Source organism: Phaseolus vulgaris, chromosome 9 (assembly GCF_051622355.1).
Source record: "Phaseolus vulgaris cultivar YP4 chromosome 9, ASM5162235v1, whole genome shotgun sequence".
Taxonomy (NCBI): Eukaryota; Viridiplantae; Streptophyta; class Magnoliopsida; order Fabales; family Fabaceae; genus Phaseolus; species Phaseolus vulgaris.
Window position 1 is genome coordinate 33,407,468 of NC_143506.1, and position 12,560 is coordinate 33,420,027.

The 12,560-nt window shown below is 35.5% G+C and overlaps 2 protein-coding genes and 1 pseudogene across 6 annotated transcripts; 1 reads left to right on the forward strand and 2 right to left on the reverse strand.

The window, feature by feature from the left end:
• Positions 1–1,917: 1,917 nt before the first annotated feature.
• Positions 1,918–4,057, reverse strand: LOC137822393 (uncharacterized). The gene is made up of 8 exons (XM_068627280.1): positions 3,713–4,057; positions 3,560–3,623; positions 3,398–3,478; positions 2,878–3,290; positions 2,615–2,797; positions 2,446–2,496; positions 2,266–2,361; positions 1,918–2,157 (listed from the first exon to the last, which is right to left on the reverse strand). Exons 1-8 carry the CDS (start codon positions 4,055–4,057, stop codon positions 1,918–1,920), a joined length of 1,473 nt encoding a protein of 490 aa, XP_068483381.1.
• A 3,809-nt stretch (positions 4,058–7,866) lies between these two features.
• On the reverse strand, positions 7,867–11,283 carry LOC137820573 (tetraspanin-7). Of its 5 annotated transcripts, XR_011082651.1 has the most exons (4): positions 10,471–11,264; positions 9,087–9,414; positions 8,557–8,882; positions 7,867–8,419 (listed from the first exon to the last, which is right to left on the reverse strand). XR_011082651.1 is itself a non-coding variant. In XM_068624719.2 (3 exons), exons 1-2 carry the CDS (start codon positions 10,975–10,977, stop codon positions 9,121–9,123), a joined length of 801 nt encoding a protein of 266 aa, XP_068480820.1. In that variant the 5' UTR covers positions 10,978–11,264; the 3' UTR covers positions 8,553–8,882; positions 9,087–9,120. The 5 variants fall into 5 exon arrangements, 2 of the variants coding, with proteins under 2 accessions (XP_068480820.1, XP_068480819.1); XR_011082650.1 differs by having other exon boundaries at positions 7,867–8,352; positions 8,557–9,414; positions 10,471–11,283; XR_011082649.1 differs by having other exon boundaries at positions 8,557–9,414; positions 10,471–11,283.
• A 339-nt stretch (positions 11,284–11,622) lies between these two features.
• On the forward strand, positions 11,623–12,560 carry LOC150025270 (transcription factor MYC3-like; annotated as a pseudogene).

The window sequence follows — 12,560 nt, forward strand, 5'->3', positions numbered from 1 at the left end:
GGGTAAAAGTACCACGTTTTTGCACACTACAACCAGTACAACTAGATGACGACGTGTTGTGATACGCAGACATTGAATGACACTTAACCAATGTTGTCGAAGTAATAAGATGGTAAAAAAGTTTCATTAAAAACAATATGATTATGTAAATAAGTAGCATGGAAAGTAACATAAAACCTTAACAATAACAATAACAATAACAATGTCAATGTCAACGTCAAAAATAACAATAACAATTCATTAATGTTCAACATGAAAATTAGAAATAAAAATAAAAATGACAATAACATAATGATAACACACTCAATGGCCTTCATGACGTCGAATGTCACTCAGAGTATCCTCAATTCTGTCCATTCGGTATTCATGTTTTGTATGCCGGACAAAATTTGAGTTAACAAATCCCTTTGAGTGGGGTTTTCCTCCTCAGGTTGACCACCTTGAACATCTTGTGCTGGCAATTCATCCTCTTCATCATCTTCTTTGTGTGCATGGTGAGGTCTACCAAGTTGCCATATGCCATTGACCTGGAATATATTTAATTTTTTCATACTTTTTTTGCCAAAGTAATGATTCCAGCCTAGCATTATTTCTTGTTCATTGGACAAGTCGAAGCCATACACCTGCAAGATCCTCGTTATCAAATTTGCATATGGGAGAGGCATCTTGTTATCCTGACATTTGACGATGTGTTGCATGATGTAATGAGACCAATTAATGCGTACATTATTCTTGATTAACCACAACATGAAAATATCTTCATTCAGTAGTTGTGCATAGTTGCTTCCTCGAGGGCACAAGATATGCACCCATGTGTAATGCAACAGTCGGTCATTCATTTTCAGACTACCGACATTTTTGAGATTTTCACCTTCAACATCTTCACGAATCATGGACGATAATGCTAGTGCTCGATCAAAATTCAGTTCCTCAGGGATCGTCCCAGGGGTTAACTTAAGACCGTCATACTGTAGATGAGCAATGGTCATCCAATCCATTTCTTTAATGTGTATCATTCTTCCGCAAATCTCAATGGCAAGGTGACCAAAAGGTGTGATTTTTGCATTTGTATAAAATACTCTTACCAAATCCTCATAATACGGAAGATTAATTCCAAGGAAAGGTTGTAAACCTTGCCAATTCAGAAGATTTTGGAATTCAAATCCTGGACCAGCAAAAAATGGAGTATGCATCACTTTTGGTGGTAATACTACTCTTGTGTGAAAGTTCTTTTCAAAAACCACCATTTGATGCCTGATACTAAAGTATCTTGAATAATCAAGAACTTCTTGAATCCTCGTTGCTGGAGGAGGAACGTCAACATTTTCTACTCGAGATTTACCCTTACGGGTTCTGTTACGCTTGTGGGATGATGATGTCATCTATAATGCAATTACTACAATAAATAACTAAACAGAAGTTAACATAATATCATAAAGCAATAGTGCAAGTTCAGAAAGCAAAATATTACATTGCTAATGAAAGTAAAAGTTCACAAAGCAAAATATTACATGTCCAATAACTAACAAAGACAATCAAATATTACATGTCCAGTAACTAACAAAGCCAGTCAAATATTACATTAATAATAATTAAAGGTAATCCCCACACAGAGATATGAAATCAATGCCTAGTCATAAATCCAAACAATTTTGTCATTCGACGCTCATATGGCATCCCAAATAGTTGCTTAATTCTTCCGGGATGGTCACATAAAAACTCGTAGCATTGATCTGTGAGTTGTTCATCTTGAATGTTTAGCTCCACGAGCATTGCCTAAATATCAGACTCTGAGTACTGGTATGAGGCATGGCGTCGACGGTGATGTGCATGCTCATCATATAGGTCGTTTCTTCGTCTAATTTCGGCAGTTATATCTTGAGTTGTCGTTGCCTATGCACGAGCAATATTCACCAACTAAGAGGCATTTTCATTTCCATCCTTCATTGATGACACGCATTGTTGAAGATTAGTATTCAAAATTGCAAATTGTTCATCAATGTCGTCCATAGTGGGGCCTTTTCTCTTTGATCCTCGAGATGAGGATGTGCCCGCAAAGCCAGCAGATGGCATAGAAGGAGTGTTTGATGGTGTGTCTGAAGAAGTGTCACTAGATTGGAATTGAGGAGCAGGTGATCGTGGGACGTAGTCATCTGCCTCCTCAAAGTTCGGTTATTTGGGGATATAATTCATATCATTCTCCCCAAGATTGACACTGAAATTGGTCATGTCAGGAGGTGAATTGATGTAATGGGCTGTCCTGACCCGACTTCCCGTGGCTCTATCATTAGACCACAACTCCTCCATGAGGTCATAATGGCGAATGGGATTGAAACGCCATTTTGCCGCATATGGTTTGGCCTACATACATTTCACATATTAGTATATGATGCGAAATGTGAAGTTAAATGTAATTGTTACGTAAAAAAGTACTTATCATTGTACCTTAATCAGCTCACTCCAAACTTCGTCCTCGACTTCAAAAAGTTTGGTGGTCTGGTTCCATGCGAAACCACTCAATCCACCAAAAAAAATCATGGATTTCCCTCCACCTGTCCTTCAGGCTTTTCTGCCGGTTCTTCACATTATTTTTCTTAAGACCCGATAAACCAACCTCATTTAAAGCCATAACTATGTTAGTGTATCCTTGAGTGGTCCAGCTACCATCAATTCTACACCCTTTTCGTACCTCGTCAATCATTGCATTCAGCAAAATTAGGTCCATCTCCGTCGTCCACTTGGTGAACTCTCGATAAGAACCTGATGAATTTGAAGCCACATTTTTTCCACAATCCATCTAATTAACTTAAATAAAGTTAGGATGACAAACATTGAAAAATAGTAGAAAATATATTATTTCATGAATCAATTTTTTACATAATCTTGCCACATTTCGTTTGCTATAGCGTCCCTAATATCACACCCTATCCTGTAATCATGTTCACGAGCATGGGTGGTGCTTGGTTGGACATCTTGTTCTAACAATTCATTATCTACTTCTTCAAGCAGAGACTCATCATTGTCGATCCCGCGTAGAAAGTTATGCACAATACAACAAGCTAAAACAATTTTTGTCATAATATCCACATCAAAATGTGGCTCAGTCCCACTGACTATAATTGGAAAACGTTTTTTCAGCACCCCAAAGGTTCTCTCAGTTACGTTCCTAAGTGATGAATGTCGATGATTAAACAACTCTTTTGCATTTTGTGGCCCTCTTCGCGAATATTCTTTCAAATGGTATCTCACCCCGCGATAAGCTATTATTATATTTCGTTTTAACATAAAACCTGCATCACCAAGATAGTATTTTCTTACAAAGATTGTGGAAAGCTGGGTTAGTATATATTACTACAACCTTTTAATTCTTCTGCACATCCAATCCCCTATAACTAACCTTCTGGAATAACCAAAGGATCGCCTCGTACCAAAGCATCTTTCAATATCCTTGAATCGGAGGCAGTTCCTTCCCAACCGGCTAAGACATATGTGAACTTCATGTCAAAGTCACAAGCTGCAAATATGTTTTGGGTTGGTCAATCTTTTCTCCCTCGAAAACGAGGCGCATCAGCACGTGCAACCTTAGCATGTACATGACTTTCATCTATGGCCCCTAAACAATCCTAATGTAAACAAAAATTCATAACTTTAATTAAACACAAACTAAAAAACACATTACACATAATTTCAAGTAATGTTATTATCAACAAACCTTAAAGTAGGGGAAAAATCGACTGTTGTTAAGGATGTGTGGTTCTACAACCGTTCCATTTGGTTGAATTAAGAATTCCCCCTCCAACCTTAAAATTGCACTCAAAACATTATGAAAGTGACGAAAAACTGTTTCTCCAGACCGATGGAAAAAGAATGACACACTTCGATTATCCACATTATGCCCAATAATGTGCAAAAATTTCGCTACTTGTTCTTCCACGGTTGATCGATATGCATCTTTAACAAGTCCAGTTCCCCGTATTCGTTCACATAATTTAATGAAAGCTTCCGGTCTCATGCGAATAATGTGACGAGATTGTTCAGTGTGAACCAAGTACTCCATCAATTCTTGTCTGTGACGCTCGTTTTATGGTTGAGACTCACTGATACAGTTGTTTGTAGTAGGCACCGTGCGTAACAATTTCAATCCAAAAGCAATCATACAAAGAATCATGACTGATGCACCTTGATTATTTTTTTTTATTTATTCTTCGATTTGTGAAATTAAATTCATGTTCGCCACAACAAGATCGTCATAAATTGCAATTGTTTCCTCAAAGTGTACCATCTCTACCTCGTCATAATTTCTTTCCGAATTCATACCGAACGCGGTTACCGTATCAGTGTAAAAGTACACCAATACAATTACCCTAAAACGTACTTCTAATTAATTTTAATAAAAAGTACTATATCATTCAATAACATAATTTAATCAAACAACAAATAAATATAAACAAATCTTGAGTAAATTACTACAATATTTACTGTTTTTTTTTTAATTACTACAACATTTTTATAATGTTTTTAATTATAACATTAATAAATTTATGTTCAATCTAAAAAATAAAATCCTATAAAAATATTTATTAAATCTTGAATTCCATTTTGTATAAATTAAATTCATTAAATCTTTTTTATAAACAATTCATTTTTAAATAAATAATTAATTTCTACATTTATTATTAAATATCAATTCAAAATACCACTTCTAAAATATCAATTACTTTTTAAAAAACCTACAAATTGTAAAAATATTCATTTTAAAAACATTAATTTTTTTCTTATTAATTTTAAATAAATTTATTCTCTTATAAACAATATTTATCTAAACTTTTTCAGTTTTCTTTAATCACTACAACATTTTTTTATTTGATTTAATTATAACATTAATAAACTTTTACTGTCTTTTTTAATTACTACAACATTTTTATAATGTTTTAATTATAACATTAATAAATTATGTTCAATCTACAAAATTAAAATCCTACAAAAATATTTATTAAATCTTGAATTCCATTCTGTCTAAATTAAATTCATTAAATCTTTTTTATAAAAAATTCATTTTTAAATAAATAATTACTTTCTACATTTATTATTAAAATATCAATTCAAAATACCACTTCTAAAATATCAATTACTTTTTAAAAAACCTACAAATTACAAATTTCTATTTCCAATTGTAAAAATATTCCTTTTAAAAACATTAATTTTTTTCTTATTAATTTTAAATAAAGTTATTCTCTTATAAACAATATTTATCTAAACTTTTTCAGTTTTCTTTAATCACCACAACATTTTTTATTTGATTTAATTATAACATTAATAATTTATGTTTACTATAATCAAAAACCTAAACTTTACAAAAAAAAAATTCCATTCTGTAAATCATTCATTTCATACAAATAAATATTTTTCTTAAATCTTATAAAAATTATAACTATCTACAAAAATTAAAACAATAAATCAAATAAAGGAATTAATTTACTCCTTAACATAATTAACTAAACTAAAGTCTAAACAAATTATATTACAACCAACATTAATTTACTAACTCCTTAACATAATTAACTAAAATAAATTCTAAACAAATTATATTACAAAACCATAATCATCCAAACATAAATATAAAACAGAAATAAATAAAAAAATAAATTTACATAAAACATTTAAAAACCTGAATATAAACAAGAACATCACAATAGGATCACTGATAGGATGAAGAACACACCACCACGAGTGCCTGAAAATCACATAAAACAAATTAAGAAACAAATTTCAGAAAATTTAGAACATAATCGATTATCCCTTCAGTTATATACATAGGATAATCGATTATCCATGGATAATTGATTATGTTAGTAGGCAAAAAACAAGCATAATCGATTATGACAATGCATAATCGATTATCTCCCTTTTTTCACACTTCACATAATCGATTATGGGTTGAAATTTTTACAGATAATCGATTACTAGCTTTACTTAATCGATTATCTTCACCATAATCGATTATGTTACCAGTTCTAATTCAACCATAATCGATTATGCACCCTTTAGAGACATGGTCTCACCTAAGAGGAACCCACAGATGAACCACAGAGATGAACCCAGGACGTGAGATGAACAAGCTATACGTAACTCAAGCCCCTACCACAAACTATGATGGCTTACGAATCTCTCCAACCACACTACACTACACACTCTAATGGCTTCGCTTTCTTTGCTTTTCTGTGAATGGAGGAAGCACCTTCATGCTTCGTTTTATATAGCCAGCTTCATTCCACACCCACCTACCTCACCCACTGCATTCACTCACCTTTCACACTCTTTCACACAGTCAAACGATTCCTGAGCCAAGTCAGGAATCTGATGCTTTCATGTGGCATGCATGCAGGGGCACTGTTCAGCACAAAAGCAAGGGCACCTAAGTAACTTACTATGAATGATGTGGCACTCGCTCTCCTCAGCTCAACTTTCTCTTCATCTTTGGGGAGAACCGAAATTCACTCCTCTTTCTCTTTCCTTCCACCCTCACCCGCAACAATACATGGATCCAAATGGGGTGGTGTTGTGACTTCCGTCGTCGACAACAGTACCACCCCTGGAAGCAAACAACCCCTTAAAGTTAATTTCATATTTAATCAAAGTCGTCAGGATGTCATACGACTTTTGTTTAACGAAATTGGCAAAGTCGTAAGGATGAAATACGATTTTCACGTGGAGTCTTTTCTAACCTAAAGTCGTATCCATAGAATACAACTTCCACTCTAAAGTCATAGATACGATGTATCCGTTTTCGTAGAATTTTTTTTTTACCTAAAATCATAATTTGCAAAAAGAATTACACTACATTCGTGAAAAAACCATTAACTTACTTAATTTCAAAGCATATTGCATCATCGTGTTTTTGGTAGGCATCGTAATAATATGTTTTACCACCCTACATAAAATAAATATCGATTTAATATATAATTCATTTTTATTGGGAAATGGTTTCACTGATTCTCTTTAGTTAATTTTTTTATTTACAAGATTAATTCTATCTCAAATTTCTTGGAGAGATAGTGATTTCTGCTCACCAACCAATCTGTGTTTTAAATTCAATGTCTATAAAATGAATTAGTTGAAAAAAGTCATTATTTGGTGTGAGCCGATTCATTCTGACTAGGTGATGATGACATGCTGCATATTATAACCAATCATTAATTAGATATGATGAATTATAATTTATATCGGTTACATTGCATACTTAGATTTATACAATAGTTTGAATGCTATGGGTGGATATTGGTTCATATGCTTCAATAGATATTGATGGTGATAGTTCTCAAGAAATTTGATGGATCATATGCATGAATTCGTATTCACTCCTAATATATGAAGTTATATATATAATACTAATATTGTTGTTTGTATGGAATTCTTAATTCTCACTGTGATACAATTATAACAGTATTAAAGTCTATAAATATGGGATGATTTAAGCTTCAGTTACATTTCAGTTAAGCAAATACTAGAGCAGAGGTGGATAGTTTTCAAATTTGGGTGAAATGAATTAGATGGACTCATAATGATGTTAAATCATCATATCACTCTCTGTTTACACACATCAGTATACCCACATGGATTTTTGTAACTATAATTTTGAAGTCACCTGCATGATATGGCTTAGCTTCAAACCTGACATAAATCAAAATATTGAAAAAGGACTTATTTGATAAAGGAAAGAACCAGATGGTTAGAGTTTGATATTATATGACCAACTTCGTTGATGTACTGGTTAAAAGTTCTATGGAATCTGTAATCGATTCTCTTCTGGAATAAAATCTTAATAAGATTATTAGAGGAAGATTTAAAAAAAGGCAAAGTGAGGGCTAAGCAAAAGTATGCCAAAGTAGATTCATCAAAGAGGCATCAAAAGTGCAGTTGGAGCATCATATAACAGGAGCTAGCAGATCAAGAAGAACAGATACATCAACCCTACAATTGTTTGAGATGATGAGACTCACTTTAACTAGCTATAAGTGATAAGAACAAAATGTGAGAGCATGATATTTGTGGACCATCTAACAATGATGTTGCTGATCAGCCTTCTAAGATATTTGTGGACCTTCAAAGATTCATCTTCCTTCGCCTTCAAATCTCATATTTCCTCTTCTCTCGCTCACTTGTTCTCTTTTTCTCCTCCAGAGAATTTAGAGAGTGTGAGTTTAGCAAGTAAAAGGAGGTGTTACTACCACTTTGGAAGCATATTATTCCCAGCCTCCATAAATTCATTTTCATTTACCCTTAAACCTCACTCTCTTTTCTCTCACTCGTGTAAATATGATAAAGGAGGTGTTGATCATGCCCTTCGTTTTCCTTTATCATTAGAAAAAGTATAAATATGATGCGATTAAAGTAGACTGAAAACATCCATTCCAATAATCTGAAACTCAGAAAGTAAAGTAGTGTCTCATTTCACAATGTTTAAAAAGTTGAAATTTTTACGATTCCATATTCTAGCACAGAAAGAGGTAGCTGAGTAGCGACAAGAATAGTGGTGATAGAGGCAAGAATACTGACCCTCAAAGCATTTATTTCTTTTCAATTCCACGTTGTGAAAAAGATGCCTCATAGAGTTGCGACAAGAACAGCTGCTACAATCAAATCAAACAATCTATGTCTATCTTAACGTGTCCCCACATTTTGAGGTCTAAACCAAAACGATTAGTCATGATACAACGAGGAAAAGGAGGATAAAACGAGTGGCAGACCCATACCACTCATTCTCGACACGTTCTCCAAACAGATATCTTATCTCCACACCTCAACAACAAATCACGAATCATCTTATTCAATTGGAAAAGGAACCACAGCTCCACTCCAATACTTGATTCATATGGTTACGCCTAACACAGTAGACAAAATGCTTCAGATAATAAACAAACCATAGCTGAGAAGTATTCGGCAAACGGCAATCCAAGGTGATCAAACTAGGAAACGGCAATAGAAGGTGGGAGCAGGAACATAGCTTAGAAACTAACTGTAGAAGCTAACTACACAAATAACATACCTTATCACAGAATCCAGGAAAATAAAAACAAATTACTTGCCTCATTTACATGCTTCTAACATACATCGCTGCATCTAGTGCTTCCGATTATCTCTCAAGTTATTCCGGAATGCACAGCAACCAACAGAGTACACAATAATGAGGAAGACGAGGAATATGACATTCACAATTGTCACCTTCTTCCAGTCAGTCTTAAGGTTCTGTAGGAACCCAGCCTTGCATGTTTGGCAATTGAAGCACAGAACATTTGGATCATTCTCCCAAGCATTACAGTCAGAGTTGGTATAATTTGCACCTTCAGGCTTATTCCAGACAGATGGACCCTGGTACTCAAAGTTGCAGCTGTCTGATGGCTTGCAACACCCGGACTGAAGCACAAAACAACAAGTGCAAAACCATGAGACCTAAAATTTCTAAGTCATGCCAAGAACATATACTGCGCTGAGCAACTCAGATTCAAAAGCAAACGTGTAAAGGTCGTCAATCAACTACAGTTTTGCATGTTGTGGTAATTAAAGGTTAAATTAACAAAATACAGTATGAAACATTTATTCTAATACTAGTCTCCAAGAAGGGTAGTCATCATGTTCAGTATAGGTCAGTTCCTACTTTTCATTATGAGTCCTGCTAAGAAGAACCGTTCAGAATCACTTGACCAATTCATTCAATATTGGCTCAAAAACCACGAAGATGATGACTTCATACTCCATAGTGCAAAAGTAAAGGCCAAATGTGAACATAGGAGCTTGTTACTTTCTCAGTTTTTAATTCAATAGAAGGCAAAACAAACGAAAGTAACAGTTCAATTTATCATACACAACAAAGAAAAACAAATGGTTTATTTACACCTTATTTTTTGGTGCAGAACGAGAAAGAAGGTATAAGTAGAAACAAAAAGTGAAATTTCTGATGGAAAAGAAACTGAAAGAGAAAGATCAGATGAAAAAGGTAGAGGTACCCCAAACATCGTTCAGAAAGTTTAAAAGCTTTTATGAAAACTAGATAAATCATAAATGGGAAAAAAAGCGTTGTCTAAATGCTGCAAGGAACAAAAGATTACTGATTGCAACACAAGTGCAGCTCAAGAGAAATGAAAAGCAACTTACTTTTTACTCTAACAGCACAAGCATCCATGCCACCATTAAAAATTTGGTGAAAGAACACTAAAGAAAAACCTACTTAGGATATAAAATCACACAAACACCTCTCGTGCTCACAAGCTAGAGCAGATCGAAGAAACAGTTTCTCCAGAAGTGGAAATGAAAACCACACGGTGGTGGGTCAGAGGGAAAAGGCACAGACAGTACTAGACAAGTAGAGAACCACGGCTCAAGAGGCTTTATAGCAGATTAAAGGAGTTGAATTTGCATTGAAGACGTGGAAACAGAGAAATTCGAAAAGAAAGGAAATGCGGAAGAGAATACCTGAAGCGCGGACAAGTTCTGAGCGTAGAACTGTTGAGCAGTGTCGTTGGCGAATTGGGTTTGAAATTTGGAGCAGAGTTTGGAAGATTGGAGACAGCTCTGAATTCGGTTCCAGGTGTGAGTGTTGTTGACTCTGTTCTGAAACCAATTGGAGTAGTCACCGAGCCTGTACTCCTTGTAGCCTCGGTTGGAAAGGACTTGACCAGCACCCTTGTTGGTGACAACGAAGGCGAAGACGGTGAAGGAGAGAAGAAGGAGTATGAGGAGGAACATGACGAAGAGGTAGAGCCAGAGGAGACATGAGACACGACAACATGCGCCGACCAGACCTGCCAGAGACACGAGCAAAAGGAAAACACCCAAAACGATGAAGACTCTCTCCAGCCACCATTCGCACTCCGTGTTGGCTTGCTTACTCAACCACACGCCCGTCACCAGAATGGGAATCGACAGAAGGAATGCGAGCAAATTCAGCACCCCAATCAGATTGTTGCTCACCCGAAACATCTTCTTTCACAACAACAATACTTTTACTCTCTACACTGCCTTCAACAATCAATCTTCTCAACCCACCCTGCCAATTTTAGACCTTATTCTACTGAAATATTCCTTATGTCACTTTATTTTCTTTTATTCTTTTTCTTCCCCTTCCATTGGCATATTCAATTGTGCGCACTTTCAAAACGTGCTTAAGTTTTCAGAATCAGGTTTTTAACATGTTTCATTGGTGATGTTCTAGCTAAATTCTCTAGGGAAATTATTGTATTTTAGCCAAAGCTATCATACTCCTCTTTATAATGGTTGGATTGAGTCGGTTGGTTATATGGCCAACTCATTTGTTAAATGGAAAAAAAATCTCGTTTTTTACATATTACTATTTTGGTTAAATGAGGTCTTTTTTTTCCTCATTCTCTTATTGTGATTTTTTTTTTATAATTATCTTATTCGTCTTTAGGGATAATAGTTAATTTAGTATAATGATTTTTAAAAAAATTAATTTGATCGTATGTTTCTTAAAATGTATTTAAAATTATCCGTTAAATCCCCTCTTACGCGTCAAGAATGCGTATGTCGTATGTGGACAGAAAGAAGGGAAATTTGGTTTATTATGAGGTATGACGTGTCAACCGAGGTGGATGGTTCCATTAATTTAATGAAAATTGAAATTAGTTTAGTGAAAATTGAAATAGAGGTTAGGGTTTTTTTATTTTGAATTAGGGGTTACGAATTTAGGGTTTCCGAAGAAACTGAGTTAGAAAAAATGAAAGGGAAGGGCAGAGAATTTATAGATTCAGCATTCTCATCGGTGCTCCCAAACGCACTTCAGCAGCGTCTCCAGTTCATTCTGCAGACCCGTCCGGAGTAGTGGGTGTATGCCATATTCAGGCAAGCCACCAAAGAAAGCGACTCTCGTCTCACACTAGAATACAGCGACGACTTCTTTATAGGCTCAAAAGGCACAGAGGGAACGAAAGTCAGAATGTCGAAGGAGCAAACGAGGAACCACGTTAACGATATCGAATGGTTCTACAGGGTGTCGCAAACTCGGTCCTATGCCGCCGGGGACGGTGTGGTTGGGTGTGCCTTCGGGTCGGGGGTGGATGTTTGGTTGAGTGGAGTGAACGAGTTTGAAGTGAACGAGTGTGACGAGAGAGTGGGGGAAGCACGAAGGCACGAAATCCAGACTTTAGTGTGCGTGTCGGTGGCACGTGAGATCCTTAAGCTGGGTTCGCATGAGGTGCTGAAGCTGGATTATAGGGTTCTGCAAATGGTGAAATCGATGTTTGAGGAACGAGAGAGTGAGAGTGAGAATCCGGTGCGCAAGCGATGGATGGTGGTTCCCGAGAAGGTGAAAGAGAAAGAGAGGAGAAGATAGCTGGAGGGATCATCGACGAACTCCTCAGGCCTAAATTCGTAACCCCCAATTCAAAATATAAAAAAACTCTAACCCCTATTTCAATTTTCACTAAACTAATGTAACCATTACTAAACTAATATAGTCATTCACCTCACTTCACACGTCACTCCTCACACCTAAACCAAATTTTCCTTATCTCTACACATAAGCAGTTTTTGACGCTGTAAGAGGG

Coding starts and splice junctions, on each gene's coding strand:
- LOC137820573 (XM_068624718.2), bottom strand. CDS start 10,977: ATGTTTCGGGTGAGCAACAATCTGATTGGGGTGCTGAATTTGCTCGCA. Junction 9,415..10,470: donor AGAACTTGTCCGCGCTTCAG/GTATTCTCTTCC, acceptor TTTGTGCTTCAG/TCCGGGTGTTGCAAGCCATC.
- LOC137822393 (XM_068627280.1), bottom strand. CDS start 4,057: ATGGAGTACTTGGTTCACACTGAACAATCTCGTCACATTATTCGCATG. Junction 2,798..2,877: donor ACGAAATGTGGCAAGATTAT/GTAAAAAATTGA, acceptor TAAGTTAATTAG/ATGGATTGTGGAAAAAATGT. Junction 2,497..2,614: donor TAGTTATGGCTTTAAATGAG/GTTGGTTTATCG, acceptor GCATGGAACCAG/ACCACCAAACTTTTTGAAGT.